Source organism: Diplotaxodon limnothrissa, linkage group LG3 (assembly GCF_057381915.1).
Source record: "Diplotaxodon limnothrissa isolate DT_005_m linkage group LG3, D_limnothrissa_male_GT1.1, whole genome shotgun sequence".
Taxonomy (NCBI): domain Eukaryota; kingdom Metazoa; phylum Chordata; class Actinopteri; order Cichliformes; family Cichlidae; genus Diplotaxodon; species Diplotaxodon limnothrissa.
Window position 1 is genome coordinate 61,852,816 of NC_140598.1, and position 16,562 is coordinate 61,869,377.

General features: G+C 41.3%; 2 protein-coding genes across 3 annotated transcripts; one reads left to right on the forward strand and one right to left on the reverse strand.

Annotated features, from left to right (window-relative positions):
- Nucleotides 1-3,301: 3,301 nt before the first annotated feature.
- On the forward strand, nt 3,302-12,673 carry epoa (erythropoietin a). Of its 2 annotated transcripts, XM_085349690.1 has the most exons (5): nt 3,302-3,523; nt 7,864-7,994; nt 8,113-8,199; nt 8,384-8,548; nt 11,232-12,673. In XM_085349690.1, the coding sequence occupies exons 1-5, from the start codon at nt 3,502-3,504 to the stop codon at nt 11,382-11,384; spliced, it is 558 nt and encodes a 185-aa protein (XP_085205816.1). In that variant the 5' UTR covers nt 3,302-3,501; the 3' UTR covers nt 11,385-12,673. The 2 variants fall into 2 exon arrangements, with proteins under 2 accessions (XP_085205816.1, XP_085205815.1); XM_085349689.1 differs by having other exon boundaries at nt 8,384-11,299.
- A 181-nt stretch (nt 12,674-12,854) lies between these two features.
- Nucleotides 12,855-16,314, reverse strand: pop7 (POP7 homolog, ribonuclease P/MRP subunit). The gene is made up of 2 exons (XM_085349691.1): nt 16,243-16,314; nt 12,855-13,900 (listed from the first exon to the last, which is right to left on the reverse strand). Exon 2 carries the CDS (start codon nt 13,841-13,843, stop codon nt 13,388-13,390), a length of 456 nt encoding a protein of 151 aa, XP_085205817.1. The 5' UTR covers nt 13,844-13,900; nt 16,243-16,314; the 3' UTR covers nt 12,855-13,387.
- Nucleotides 16,315-16,562: the final 248 nt, after the last annotated feature.

The window sequence follows — 16,562 nt, forward strand, 5'->3', positions numbered from 1 at the left end:
GAGCATTAGTGTTGTCCCTCCTGTCACTCAACTCGTAGCAGCTACATTACCTTCAAAAATTGCAAAAAAAATATTTCACTCTCAGCATATGTCTGTGAAGGTTCTCAGTCATCCAGGTCATCGAAGTCAAAGGAGCTTTCAAAGAAAAGCGTCTGGACTTCTTTAAGTTGCTTGAAGACGTTTCACCTCTCATCCGAGAAGCTTCTTCAGTTCTAAGGTCAAATGTGAGTGGGCGTTAAGGCGTCTGGGGACATCCTGGGCCATCTGACCTCAGGAAATCGCATGATAAGGTGGGGTCAGGTTTCACAATGAGCTCACCCGAAACCCTGGCTGATTGTGACCCACACCCGTTTTCACACCTTGGCTCATGTGATTAGAGGACTATCAGGGGGTCCTTTTGTCCCTCTTTGGGGGGATACTCCCACTGGGTTTAAATCTGGGACTCTCCGCCATTTGACCTTAGAACTGAAGAAGCTTCTCGGATGAGAGGTGAAACGTCTTCAAGCAACTTAAAGAAGTCCAGACGCTTTTCTTTCAAAGCTCCTTTGACCACTCTCAGCATAGCTATCAGCCATCTCCGAGATACAAGATAAATAGCAGCATCGTGAAAAGTAGAGATAACAAGGCTGAAATAGGCACATTTATGGAAACAGTAGGAAAGACTTGGTTGTGCCCCACTTGAAAGTTTCAGTGGTTTCCTCATTTGGACAGGAGGGTACATGTCAGAAGGTGAAAGCAGCGACGCTGTGGAATGCTGACAGGGGAAGGTCAGTCTTTCCACTCACCATGTCTCTGCAGGCTTCCATGTGCTCTCCCAAGCCATATGCTTTGATTAGAGGCAGAGCCAGAGAGAGTGACAAAGTGACTGCAATGTGTGACGTATTAGACTCATGCTATAGGAGGAGCTGTTGAATACGAAGAATTACCATGTTGAGGAGAGTGAAAACTGCCTGATGAAGTCACTGTTATCTTTTGCATCAAGGAAATGAAAAATGTCCTCCCACCGAGCCATGGTGCTTCCAGTTTTCCTATACAGCAAGCACCAGAACTATGAAAATCTAAATGCAAGGAGTATTCTTCAGAAGCATTTACTTTACGTGAAGACATGCTGAAATTCATAGTGAGAGATGAGGGACACCTAGACCACATCTGGAATACTATTATAAAGTTCATTTGGTGATGGCTGTCTTAAAGATCTACATTCATATCCACAGAACACTACTATTAAACAGTCTGACACAATGCCAAAACTGACTTTCTATATGTTTTTTTTGTTTCTTTTTTTCATCTCTATAATGAATAAAATCCTTCTAAATGTGTTTTGTTTCATGCTTCTTCATGCTATGGTAACTTCTTGGATAAATAATGCATCATTTTTGAGTCAAACTGACCCCCAAATATAAAAGATGGCAACAGAATTGTAGATAACAGGGAGATTAACAAATGTAACAAAAAATGTAACATTTTTAAACCAACTGACCATGAGTGAAAAAAGTGATTGTCCCCCTTGATTAACCATTAATTAACAGTACTCCAGAAAACCAAAATGAGAGCCATCATCCACAAAAGGCTAAAACACAGAACAGTGGTGAAACCCAGCGTACCAAAAATACTTCAAGATGCTTTGATGACGCATCCCGGACATCACAAAAGAACCCAGACCAACGTCTAAAGAAGTACAGGCCTCACTTGCCTCAGTTATGTTCAGTATTGATGATTCAACAAAAAGAACGTGATTGGACAAAAATGGCATCCATCTGAGAGTTTCAAGGAAAAATCACTGCTAACCAAAAAGAACACAAACTTGATTCATTTCCCCTCCTCACTTAGATATTTTTAAAGTGCTGCAAAAATGTATTTGATGTGTTCTGGTTTTATTGGTCTAAGGTTGCTAAGGAAGGTACGGTAGCTCAGGGATGGGGCGATAAAATAGGTAGTGCAGTGATATTTGAAATGCTACATATTTTCCGTAATAACTTAAGAAACAGCAATTACCTATCCAGGTTGCACCTTACTTCTCAGTTTGGATAGGCTAGAGGATAAGGTAGATGGAATTTTTTTTTAAAAAGAAAAAAAAGCCTATCACTTTTTCTTCCGGAGGGAAGAAATGTTAAAAAATGGGGGAAAGGTACAAAACAGAGACAGGATGTCACTTCAGACAGGAAATACAATCAGTGGCTAGAAGATGGGGTGAGAAGAGCAGAGGAATATCAAGAAACGGGAAAGTGAAACCAAATATCCTTCATTACAGAGCAATGGAAACTAACAAAGCCACAAAATAGATTAATAATATATTTCTACATAAAATATAAACACAAACACTATTCTCTTGAGATCTAAATGTTAAATAAACTATTTGCCTTCTTTGTTCAAAATTTGTCTTTGATAAATATTTAACAGCCCATTTTACACATGACCCAATTTACCTGGTCACAGGCTGGTGGGCACAGAGTGTCTATGTGAGAATCACCTGTGAAACATAAAAACACAGACCCGAAAAAAATCTATTAACATAGAACAAAAGAGAAGTCGTTTAAGAAAACGTAACTTTTGGGGGGTTAAGCTGCTAATGTATGTAAACTTTCCAAAAAACCGTCCCTCTTTACCAAACTCCACCTCAAAACAAATACGCTTTTTTAATGAAAAACGGCGTATAAAACAAAGAAAGAGAAAACAAACGAAAGCATTTCTGAAGTTTTCTTTTGTCATTTTCGGCAATAAATATATTCTAATGAGCGTTTCTGAAAGCACCCAGACAATGAATGGGAAGTGTCTGCGCGGCTTTTTTTGAGGCATTATTTACTTTTTGTTATCTAAACACCGATGGGGCTATTATTTGGATAACGATGAAAGAAAACATTTTGCCTTAAGGGAGGAGCGGCTTATATTGTCATCACTAAAACAATGCAACTATATTTTCAAAGTCATCAATAAAAAAAATCAAACGGCATCACTTTTTAGAAACACCTACCGGATAAGTGCACAAGAGATCCACAAAAGAGCTTCGTTTCCAATTAATGGGCAATAGACGGACCTATGGGCCAAACCGCGAGGACCCTGTGAGGGGCTATGCGGATGCCGCTATGGAGTTTCCCAGTGAGTTATGGGCATGCCTTCATGTTTTTTTCTCTGTACTCTGGCTTTACTAGTTACTCTATTTTCACTCTTTACGCAATGAGTCACTGCATGGTGGGTTGATGTTTAATGTCACCGCGGTACGTAGAAAGGCGCGTAGTCGTTCTTGCGGGCTATCATGTTATCACTATATCCTTGGGGGAGGTAAATAAAAGGTTTTGCCAAAGCACAGCGGTGATGCAAAGTGTGGAAGGTGACTGCACGCACCTATTTTTTTACACGGACCTGCACGCTGGTCGGGATTCGCGCAGAGACCAGCGCACTTGGTGGTGTATTGGATCTGTTGGACGGAACCTGAATCGTGACGCCTGCGCATGTGTTTAGTTGTTTCACGATGTGTTTTAAAGATGCTGCACCTGTTTGCGAATGTTGCAGAAAACAGGTAGAGGTAAGAGCGCATGTGAGATTTCTATTTTGGTGCCTCGCTTGGTGTGCATGACCTGCGTGCCACAGCGGTCTCTGTGCTGGGCATTTTTGAACACGCTCATCACGCTGATGACACATGGATGCTTGCATTTAGGCTTCTCGATGTACAGCTTATCCTGTATGGAAGAATATTGGTTCTGGGGTTTGGGATTTAAGCATCTGGAGATAAGTTGCTACTTTTTCCGGTTTTTCGCAGATCACAAAAGAAGAAAAAGAAGAAAAATGACAGTCCTGTGCTACAGGATTGTCATTTTTCTTCTTTTGTGCTTTACTCCCTGTAGCATAGTTATACGTTGAACCGTGCTTTAAGACTGTAATACACCCAGAGGCTCTTGATTATTTAAGATACTAACATTTAAAAATGAAATAAAGCCAATGAATTGTATTTGGTGGAACAAATGTATGATGGAGTGAATATGCATGTTTATGACAAAAAAAAGTCTGCTGATGAAGCAGTTGTTACTGCAAATCGCTGCTCTACATGAGGTGCTGAGTATTGAGGACTTTTTTTTTGTCTCGTTCATTGGGGAAATCCATCTCCACTGCGTTTCTCTAGCGTGACACAGCATACTGGAAAATGTTCAAACATGCAAGCTGAATCTGTGCTTTCTGGCACAGTCATCGCATACTTAAGTCAGCAGAAAAGAGCAAAGGGTTATCAAAGGGTGACCGCTATAAGGGATTCCAGCAGAACAGGAAATTATGTCAGACCTGTGTCATCTGATAGCTACCTATTTACAACTCTGCACTTTATCATGTGGAAGACCTGTTCAAAGTAGAAGACTGCAAAGCATTCAGCAGCAACCATTCCACTGGTGATATGTGTTTTAAATAGGATCTCCTTATCAGCCCTGTGTGCCATCTAAAATGCTACAGTCTTTTTGCACGTGTTTGTGAGAGTTAGATAGAATAACGCATACCAAAAGTGCCAACTTTAAGTCGGCCGGTCACCTTTGCAAAGCATCTGTCACATACCTGGCCTGAAGTTTGCCATTATCCAAAGTACTGCCACTTGTGGACTGCTGATTTCAATTTAAAATAGCAACATGGTTTTGGCAGCCGTTGGCAGGCGAACCTGTTAACTTCCAGTCTGGCCGCAGTCCTGGGCCGCAAATTCCACCATCGTGGTGAGAAAGTCGAGAGTGGATGCATGTGCGTACACTTTTTAGATTGATGAATTCTCACGTAGGCAGTGGTGGAGTTGAAAAGTTCGCTGATAACCCTCAAGCTGAGTCACACACACTAACAAATGCCAGATCGGATGAAAAAAAAAGAAGCAGAGACCAGTTTGCCTCTCAAACTTGCATATTTTATTTTATCAGAGACTGCACTGGTAACTATATGTTGTTATTTTTCAAATAACAATTAAACTTTCTGTCACTGAGGGTGAAAAAGCCCAGATTCCAGTTATATAGAAGCAGATGTGCCACTGACAATCCTCATGTCACTGCCAACGAGGAAAACGGGAGGTGTAGAGGGCTGTTGACCTCTTCTTGATGTTTTCTCTTGTGTTATCACTTTCAAAAGACTTCATCTAATATTGGAAACCATCTCAATTTGTTGTAGTTATGAGGAGGTCTGAGAACCTAATGTGACCTGTATCAGCCCCATCTGCCTGGGAAAATCATCTGTATTTTCTGTCATGCTTTTGCGTCACACAGCCAGGCTGCTGTGAAAGAGCGCATTCAACATGTGGCACAGAGGAACAAGGCTGATGCCCACATGACCCTCAAGATTTCCAAGTGTATCGTTAGAGTTCAGAATGTGGCTTGATTTCTATGAATGTGACAAGTTTCTTTTATGCTCATGGGAAAAAGTTAGAAACACAGCTGACTAATGTCCCAGCTGTGGAAATACCCTGTTACAGCAAGGATTAAACAAGGTCATTCCTGCACTGTCATGGTATCTGCAGGTTTCTGTTCATAATGCAGCAGATCACATGGTTTCATTTGCCGAATCATGCTGTTGTGACACAGCTTAAACAGTAATGCATCACATACTAAGACTGAGCAGCTCAGTCAGTAGCAATGCATCAAAGTTAGGTACACTATTCCTAGAAAGGCTTTTGTTGGCTAACTGACACAGTCCTCTAGCCTCACATGTTCTCACACTGAACACAGGTCACAGGACAGCAGGGATTAAGTGTGACAACAAATAAATAGATTGTTTTGTGTTCTTCAGCATTTGAGTGCATTTTCCTTTAGCTGATGTCTCTTCTGTAGTTGTGTATTTAAAATAGTTGTCACGATTTTATCACTTGGTAGAATTACTTTTTCTGAAGGATCCCTGGCTATGCGGCTATATGTACGAAAATTCCCAGAGGGGTAATAAGTGAGGAAAAAAAGAATCTGGATGGCTCCACTGAGATGATCTGACCTGGTTCTGTTAGCCAGTGGTGGTTATTTTGCTTGCATGGTTTAGGTCCACTTGTTTCCTCAGCAGATCTCTGTAAATCATCTGCTGTGGCCTTTGTAGGCACCAGCTCTTAACCCAGTCGGACACCAATGGTAGAGTTTGGGCTGGCGTGCTAGACCGCGCTCAAACATCAAATGAGACGATATCGTTTGGTGGATCAATGTTCCATCCTTCCAGTAGAGTTACAGATAGTTGAAGTACCAGTACCAAGGAGCACTGAGGTACAGTATCTTACTAAGATACTTTATTTTTTCTTATAATTTGTTTTCAGAATGATGGACCTGACCTGGGCAGAAGTGTTACTTTAAGACTATGTAGAACATTTGCTCTGCTTGCTTCTTTGTAAAGTTTCCCAGCCATTGGCATCAGAGCCTGTGCCTCTTGGTTTGTCTGGTTACGTTAGGCTGCTCTATGAACTAGATTACTTCATATTTTGTATCGGTCTGGATTTAGGTTTCTGTTTGTTTGCTCATGCTGGTTAGACGGATGCACAAAAACATCAAGAGGCTCATCTTCTCCCTGTTCCCCTAAATAAAATATTATTTTGACGTGAAGCATGTCATGAAAGAATGGTCAAAGTTGACCTACAAACAAGCAGAGAAGTAAAACAAATGGAAAATTACCAGCCTCACAGCTCTTTACCTGAGGGGTGACCTGCAGAGTCCGCATGAGAAAGACATTTTAAAATGTTAGTGAAACAATGAACCATGCTTAACTGTTAATGTGCATATCACTTGCACATTGTGGTGTCATACACAAAAGTTTAGATTGTGCTTATATTTGACTATGCTTATCCCTTATATATCTGAAGTCCTCTTGAGTGCCATGATTATAATATGGCTGTTATGTCTTAAACTAAACTTATATTATTCAGTATTCCCACACTTTCTCTCACAGCTGTTGCCCTCTTTCTGTCACGGTCTGGCTGGCAGACCGTGGGGATGTGGGGAAGGAGGAGGACCCAGGCGCGGAGCTCAAAGTTCAAGCAGTGTGTTTATTTACAGAGTGGAACAAAAACAACAATAAATCCCCGTGTTCTCCCAGACTCCCGTGTCGTGTCTCTGCGTGAATAGTTCGTGTCTCTGTGCTCTCCGCTCCCGTGTCAGCACCCCCCGGTGCTCGCTGCTCTTCGTGCCTTCCACGCTCCTCCTGCGGGAAACAATAGACGCAGCCGTCAGGACACAAATAACCGCGGGCATACACTTACACACATTAACTCAATTCAATGGGACGACTAACGTGGAGTCTCAAGGAAATGATCCCGCGTCGGTGGGAGCTCCAACTCTCTCCTAAGTAGCTCCCCTGACGAGGCCTGATCAGCAGCAGGTGTGTGACTTCGGGTGTGGCCAGTCCTTCCGCAGGGCCACACCCCTCAGGCCTGCAGGTGGCTGAGCTCCATCCTCCAAGCATACCCGCAGACACACACACACACACACATTCACATCTACAAGCATGGAGAAGAGCAGCAGCAACACCAAAATACATATAATAATAATAATAATATAATTCATAACTGCTCAGGGATCCTGGGTTGCTCAGACCCAGGACCCTGACACTTACAAGTGCAAATTATGCGCCAAGCCATGCTGTTAACTTGAAGATGTATATATGGATGGTAGAGAAAAATCTGATATGATTTCAGCATAAAAATTATGTAAATGCTTAACTGCAACATGCAATGAAGACAGATTTATCATTAGAAACACAGCGGATGGTTTGAAAACTAAGTTACGTTTCTTTTGTTAATGAAAATGTAAAACGTGTTTTCAGCTCAGAAGAAACTCAGTGTCACAGTTTCAGTGCTGGTACTGGACATGTGAAGTGGTATCAAACCATCGCCAGACTTTGATGAAATGTGTTTGTGTGTCCGTTGTGTGTGATAAGCAGGACTGCTTGCCTTGCTGTTGTTAGTGTTGGACTGGACCCAGCCAGGCTTGTCATCCCCACTGAGGCCAATTTGTGACCTGAGGGTCCTGAACCATTTCATACAGGAAGCACGAGACGCAGAAGGTGCTATGGTGAGAGGAAAATGTATGCATGCATTAAAACCTGAGAGCAGCTGAAGGTTGCTTTATGTTGTCCTCTAAAGACTCTTTGTCTGCTGAAGTCATCAATACTCTCTCTCTCTTTTTGCAGAAGTCATGTAGAGAAGGCTGTGGCCTGTCCCAGTCTGTCACCGTCCCCCAGACTACAGTAGACTTTGATGTATGGGAGAAGAAAAATGTAAGTAATCACTGATGACTGCTGGATGTTAAGCAGCAGATTTAAATCAGCTATCAAATTCAGTCGACCTGTGGGCAAAGCCGTAGTACCTGTTCGTTTCTAATCTGATCATTATTACTGGCTCCGTTTGTTCTAGTATAGGGATGGTCTTTAAATCCTGCCCCCGGTTTTTTTTTCCTGCAAGGCACAGGAACAAGCCCAGGAGGTGCAGACTGGCTTATGGTTGTTACAACAGTCCCTCAACACGCTACAGACGTCGGTCACCAACACAGCAATGCACAGTCACATAGACAACACCATCAGAAACCTGCTCAGCATCAACGCTGTGCTGCGTAGTCTCAACATCCAGGTGAGTTGGAGAAGCTTCCCAGGTAGTAATTCAGGAATAACAGGTCAGCAGCTGCCCAGCAAACATCACTGTGTTGTCACTGTGTACATGGGCAAATGGTCATGGTCAGGTGCCAAAATGTGCAATATTTGGTTCACAACCAAAGGGGATCTTGCTTTGATATCTGATTGTTGTCCATTTAGACCCTCTTTAATGAGCAGTATAAGCTGTGGTAGTGGGTTTTGAAAGCAGTCAGCTAATTTAGTCGGGTCAGGCATGTGCAGAGGTGCAGTGCTATTTGTAGTGGAGCACATCAGTCAGGCACTTTTGAGTTATCTGCTTCTAAAGCTCTACATTTTTGACCATTATTCAACTATAACTAAGCAAATGGGATCAAACTGACTTTAAAAATATATGAAGTCTTCTGTCTAACCATGCTTATCACTCCTTACTTGTTGCTCACCGCTCTCTCCTCCCCGGACACATCTACTCTCTCTTTTCACATTACTTCCTGTGGGATAGATGTCCATGCACTCCCTAACTATGATGCCATCTCTCTCCCTCTCCTATTCTCTGGTGAATTTTGAATTCTACTGCATGCATTTACAAAGATAATATCAGAGTTAGAGAACTGCAGCAGTTTGACACTTCAGTAGTGTATATTCAATTCAGCACCAAATCACAACAACAGTCGCTTTATATTGCAAGGTAGACCCTACAATAATACATACAGAGAAAACCCCAACAATCATATGTGCCTACTATGAGCAAGCACTTTGGCGACAATGGGAGGAAAAAATTCCCTTTTAACAGGAAGAAACCTCCGGCAAAGCCAGGCTCAGGGGGGGCGGGGCCATGTGCTGCAACTGCTTGGGGTGAGAGAAGGAAGACAGGATGAAGACATGCTGTGGAAGAGAGACAGAGGTTAATAACAAGTGTGATTCAGCAGAGAGGTCTATTAACACGTTGAGTGAGAAAGGTGACTGGAAAGGAAAAACTCAATGCATCATGGGAATCCTCCAGCAGCCTACACCTATTGCATAACTAAGGGAGGATTCAGGGTCACCTGGTCCAGCCCTAACTATATGCTTTAGCAAAAAGGAAAGTTTTAAGCCTAATCTTGAAAGTAGAGATAGTGTCTGTCTCCTGAATCCAAACTGGAAGCTGGTTCCACAGAAGAGGGGCCTGAAAACTGAAGGCTCTGCCTCCCATCCTACTTTTAAATACTCTAGGAACAACAAGTAGGCCTGCAGAGCGAGAGTGAAGCGCTCTAATAGGGTGATATGGTACTACAAGGTCAATAGTATATTACAGATTTGAGAGCAGAAGAAAAAGAAACGGATATTAAATGATTTGTGGTTTGCACAGACAGTCTGCACCAAAGTAAAACATCTTTGGGTGCTTTAAAAGCTACTTTTGGAATTTCCCTCTCAGAACACAAACATAACAGTTTAACACTAAATTTAACATAAAAAAAAAGCATGTGTTGTTCGGTTGTCACAGTTAATGTGATTTGTGTTCAATGAACGAGTGAGTAACTGGTACTCTGGGAGATGGCTCCAGCTGTGAGTGCAGTGCCAAAACTTTGTCCTGCAACTTCCCCGTGTTCTCACACTGCACGTTTAGAGCCAAGTCCCCTCCTGCTCTTCACTTATGATGTTAATATGTGAATGAAACCAAGCAGAATAGACTGAGCTGAACTTTCAGGCTTTCGGTTGCATTTCTACCTTAATATTGATACATAATTAAAATATTTACAGAAGTGTGCACACAGCTGTTAATGGGACTTTGTTAGTGTGTCACTATCAGTGTTTGAATCTTAAACTATGTAATACTACATTTATTTATTACAGGCTGCAGCAAAAAAAGGGCCCTCATATCATAAACATTCAGCCTCCTTTCATTCATCTTAAGTGCTACACTGTTTCCATAGAGAAACTGATGTGTAAAACCTGAGCCTCCACAATATTACTGTTACTAGGACATCACTTGACCCTCATTGCGTGTGCTAACTTTGCAGCCACTAATTTGTGCGGCTCTTAGTAGTTGAATATTGGAACAGACTGCATCTTTATATATAAATTAGTGCACCGTGAGTCCTTCCACCCCTATGGTTCATTTTTGGAAATGCTCTTTGGTAAACAAGATTTTTGATGTGAAAAGAAGTTTTTGCACCTGTGCAGAATAGTAAATCTAGCCCTAAATACCACGATCACAACTTTGACCCCACATTTTTTGTTGTTGTCTGTCTTAATAACTGTGATAACCAATCGAGCCAGCTGTGAATGTTGGCTCGAATTTTGTTATTTGGGGGAAAAATTGGTGAAGCATCAGTACACTGTGTTCCAGCACATCTACGCCTCTGGACATGTGCTGGGCAAGATTAGGAAAAGGCATTGCAGAAGAGTGATGCATGTTTTATTCTTATCATTGCTACTTTGCATAAACCATATAAAAAATAATATTACTGTTAAAAAATCTGGAAAATGTGGGGAAAGGTATGTACTTGATGATTAGAGACAGTGCATTTGTTTCTAAGATGGTCTCACTTACTGCATTAAAGTGAAATAGAGACTCTTTCTTTGGCAACAGACAAACGGAGCACAGTCACAGACATTCAGGTCCAAACTGTCCTGAAGGACAAACTCCTGTCGTAAGAACATGACTCAGGGGTCACATCGTGTTTCTTTGTATTCTCTTTCAGGAATTTACACCACCAGCAAATGCAACAGACCTTGAGGGAACATGGAGGGTGTCCTTAGCAACAGATCTGCTTCAGGTCCACGTCAACTTCCTGCGAGGCAAAGTGCACCTTCTTCTTTCAAGTGCACAGGCATGCAAGCCAGATGTCAGCTGATCGACCGATCGCCCCATCCCGGGCGAAGAAATTTGTGTTTCCAAAGGCAAGAGGAGAAATGTGACACTGGTTAACCTGCACGCTGCTGGAAGCGGTGTGGAATGAGAAAGACGCAGCAGTCGTCGCATGCAGAGGAAGAGCTGAAAGGATAGGACTGTCTCAGCAACGCTTTGGATGGACAGGAGATGAACGCACCTTGGAAAGTAGATGTGACTCATGGACACGGTGACAAAGACCAAAGTGATGCTTTTGGGAAGCACTGCTCCAATAGCTGTTTTACTGGCACTCTCTTGCACTTTGTGTGTGAATGTACTTCAGTGTGGGTGAGCTAAGACTGAACGTTTCAGTGTCGTCCGTGTGCGTCTGTTTTCAGCGAGTCTGACCCTTACACTTATTTCTTTAGAGGGAAACACCCAGTTAATACTGACTACACCTGGGCATCAATTTCACTACTGGAGGCAGAAACTAACGTGGCCTCACTCATGGTTTCCACATTTTTCAACTTTGCCTCACAGAAACAGTCTCTCAGATTTTTTTCAGTGAATATTTTAATATATTTTTAAGTTGAGGAATTACTATTTATACAGATTTTTCTACTTTAAGCTCAATCTTTGACGTAGTGTCAGGTCTAACATGCTAGTTGGGCTCTTTGTCATGTTTTGTTGTGTAACACTGAACACATTTGCAAAGGTGTTTGCTGCTCTTTCTTCTTTAGTTTTTTGATGATTGTGTGTACCTGATTGGCTGTTTGACACTGCATGTCCTTTCCAAATAACAAAGGCTTACATAGCTGATGTTCAGTTCCAGTGAGTTTGGGGGTGTGAGAGGTCAGTGAGGAGGGTTACATGAGAACTGTGAAGCTGCTACGTCATTGTCCGTGTTGTTGTTTTTGCCTGACTACACTCACCCAGTCTCTACACGCTGATAGCCAGACTGTCTGGAAAAACGTACAATTTACATCCTGTGTGGCTGTAATTGCAAATAGTTTTCCAGAGGCTGACGCGACGCCGTCTTCTCCCTCCCTCTATTGTTCGTCATCAAACCTCAGCCAGGCAATCAGCGAGCCCTGGGAACTCGAGGCTTTCTGTAAAATGGATGCTCAACTGTTTCAGATTAGTTAAGTGTTCTTCCTTGTTTTTTCCCTTATTTTTATATCTTGTCGTGCAAGTGCAAGATGTTTTTAAGGATGTTTGTATGCGTTTTCTTTCCTGTTTTGTGTTGTTTTGTCCCATCACTGTATGATTCCCTATTTAAATACGAAATGTTGTTCTCGGATAAAGAAAGGATGGATGGAAACACAACAAAGGGGAAGTTTGTGCATCTCGTTCATTATTTTTGCCTTTTTTCCCCTCTCGATGGGGTGAACAAGCAAGCACAAGTACAAGCTGCCACAGCAGAATTTACTGGTTCCACATACAAATTTTCCAGCCACGAATACAGAAATAACAGTTAAAGAAAGATACACTCTGGCAAGTTTTTATTTTTACCCAGATTTCAAACAATCCAGCATTCATTATATACATTTTGAGCAGCAGTTCAGAGACACAAATCACATTTAAACAGAGTCTACGTCTCAGTGACCCTCAGCTGAACTCACACTGTAAACAATTTGACAAAACACTGTTGTGATGGAGCTATAGAAGTTAGTCTGCAGAGTAACAACTTCCTGGCATGTTTATTGTAGCTGCTACTGCCACCTAGTGGAGATTTACAACAATAACACCTGTTTGCTGCTTTCTTATCGGCATCTTTAAAACCTGAACACACAAACATTATACACATTAAAAAAAAAAAAGTTGGCACAGCCACATATGTATAAATTATAGTGCACACTAGTGTTGCTCCAAAGCATGCAGGCTGAAAAATGTATACAATACAAGAATAGCAAAGGTGGCTCTCCACATAAACTCAGTGTTTGTGATCTACTGGTTAACGAGGGAACAAACAGAGCCTGAGGACTAATGGAGAATCTCAGGCTGATCCACAGGAAACCTCCTGATTGGTCACTGAGCGTCAGGATAGAACACCTTTATGTGAATGGCCGAATTGTTACGTGTACGCGTCATCGGCTCTCCGGCCTCGTCCGGATCTTCGGGCTCCAGGTCGTCCACAAGCTCCACTGTGGAGGTGTTGGCTGCCAGCTGTAGCGCCCCCTGACTGCTGGCCTGCAGCTGAAGGGCAATGTTAATAGCCCGGTTGATGGCCAGGCCCAAGCCGTGAACACAGATCTCTCTGTGACCCCCACCTTCCAGAAGCTTCTGACAGCGCGCCAGCTGAGCGCGGAAGTCCGTCTTCATGTTGACGTAGACGTCGTTGCGTCTTTTTGGGAGCTTCCGGGGAAGACGCTTCCTTAGAGTGTACTCCACTGGGTCCATCTCAACAGCAGGTGAGCTGGAGTCTGTGTGTGCAGGGCCCGTCTGAGGGATGGAGGACATACTGGGGTTGCGTGGCTCCGTCATGTTTAGATTTGTGCCAGGGGATCAAGTTGGGGTATCAGGTGGGGCCACACGAAGAAGCTAAGGAAAGACAACAGAAGGTGGTGTAACATGGTCAGATTATCCTCAGGATACCTTTAATCGGATAAAATATTTGGGATGTATCTGGCAATAAAAAAATAATAATACAAAGCAGGTATGAACAAGCATTTTTTTTAAATCAAGATCGAAATTTAGGAAACACAAATTAAGCTACTGGAAACACTGCCACTTCTTGTTGCCCCTGAGATAAGGGGAACTCACTGTTTCACCTCCAACAGCATAAACACAGGGTCAGTTGCTGGGTTAAAAGAGTTTTGAACCTAATCTGCTCTCTCTGACTCCTTCCCTCCTGCTGAGCATGAAGGATCTATTAAATAAGGTTCCAACGATTTAAACTGCGTAAGCTTACATCTTTATAAATACTTAAGTCCAACCACAGAGGATTGTGTTTAGTAATGTTGCATTTATTAAGCGTGGACAGTACAGCAGCCATGAGGTCATGCTGAATTTATTGTTATCTCAGAATAAAATCTAAAGGACCTCACATCTGTGCAGAGCATTGAACAATAACTTGTAGTAATCAGCCATTTTATCATGAGAGGATATTTTGTACAAGATGAGCATTTCTAAAATATATTATTGTAGTACAGTTAAATTAAATACAGATTTTAAAATGGGATTAAATATACACTACCGGTTTTGGATCACCCCAATTTTTCCAGTTATTTATTGCAATTCAAGTTGTTCAAGTCCAATAAATAGCTTGAAATGGTACAAATGTAAGTGGTGAGCTGCCAGAGGTTAAAAAAGTAAGGTTAAACAAAACTGAAAAATAATTTACATTTCAGAATTATACAAAAGGTCTTTTTCAGAGAACACAAAATGCATTAACAATTTAAAGCTGTTCTGCAGCAGTGGAAGTTGATCAAGCCTTGAAAGCTGGTGCTGCTAATTCCTACTGGGGTTCCAGCTTTTCTGGATTACTTACAACCCCGTGTGTCTGCATAAAAGCAGTGTTGGAACACACTTGTGAGCATCAGTTGAACAGTATTGCACTGCAGAAAGTAGTGTGTTGCTACAAAAATGGTGGGGAAAAGGCAATTAACAATACAAAAGAGACAGACCATCATAACACTTAAAAATGTAGGTCTTCCCTACAGAGAAATTGCAGAGAATGTCAAATTGTCAGTGAGTACAGCTTCCTTCACTATCAACAGACACTCAGAAACAAGTTCAAGTTATGCCAGAACTACCTCAGGAAAAAAGACCAAGATGGTAACCCTGAAAACATGAGTCTCCAGATTTAAAAGATGAACTGGACAAAAGAGTGAAAGCAAAGCAACCTACAAGTGCCACACATTTATAGGAACTTCTGCAACAGATATGGAAAGAACCTTCTGAAGAATATTTTATTTCTATTGTAGAAAGAATGCCACGGGTGAGTTCAGCTGTTATTTGAGCCAAAAGTGGCTACTTTGAAAAGTAAGAAGTTTAGAATACATTTTGGTCTATAAATTGACTCCATGATTATTTTTTTTTTTTTAACTCCAATTACTTATTTGTACTATGCTTTCATTTCAGAGTGCTGTGAGACATTAAACTACATAATTTTCAATAAAAAACTGGAACAACTGGGGTGTTCTAAAACATTTGAATGGTAGTGTAGTTTAAAGTGAATTTTTAGATGCAGAGCGCAGTAGTTATATATATATATATATATATATATATATAGTTATATAGTAGTTTTGTAGAGATTATCCACATATCTCTATATTCTAAACTGCACTACTGTAAATGCTGTCTAGACAATCATTCTGTACAATACAATAATTATAATTCTATAAACGGTTAACTTGCATAGTTCATATCATATTTCTGTATAGCTTATATTTAATATTTCCGTATAGTTTTTTTATATTTCATATTTCTGTATAGCTTCATATTTATATCCTGTTCATAGCCTGTACACTCACTACAGCCTGTACATACTTATAGTTATAGCTTATTCATAACATACCCTCATACTGTGTACATTGTAGCATACCCATAATAGACCCATATTTTTGTACCCTCATACCTATAACAGACCCTTTTCTGTAATATATCTATATTATTGCTAATATATATTTCGTAATATACCTATATTATGTCTAAAGCACTTTCTGGATGGATGCAAACCGCATTTCGTTGCCTTGTACTTGTGACATGTGCAATGACAGTAAAGTTGAATTCTATTCTAGCCTATGCAGTCCTCTTGCATCGACTCGATAATATCACAGGAGGGCTAACCCTACACAGCAGTGCTATGACTCAGGTAAGCTAACCGTCTAATTTAGTATGAAGCGTCGAAACAGAGCAATTCGTCTGTAAAGAAAACTCACCTTCAAAGGACAACTTCAAATTAAAAAGTTTCTTTATATCATGGCCGAGAGCATGTACAGCGATTTCTTCGCTAAATAACACCGGAAGTGTAGTCCCCATAACCCGGAAATAATACTGCCTCCTTGAGACTGTTTGAAGCAATGACTGTAGAAAACTGTTTTCTACAGTCATTGGTTTGAAGCTGGAAAGACTAAAAAAACAAGTTAGGAAAATTGCTTTTGGAATATATTCTTGCTTCTATCAAACAAAGCTCTTAATTCACCTGATAAAAGAGTCGGCAGTCGTAATAAAGCAGTTAATTTCAAGTTGTAGAGTCAAG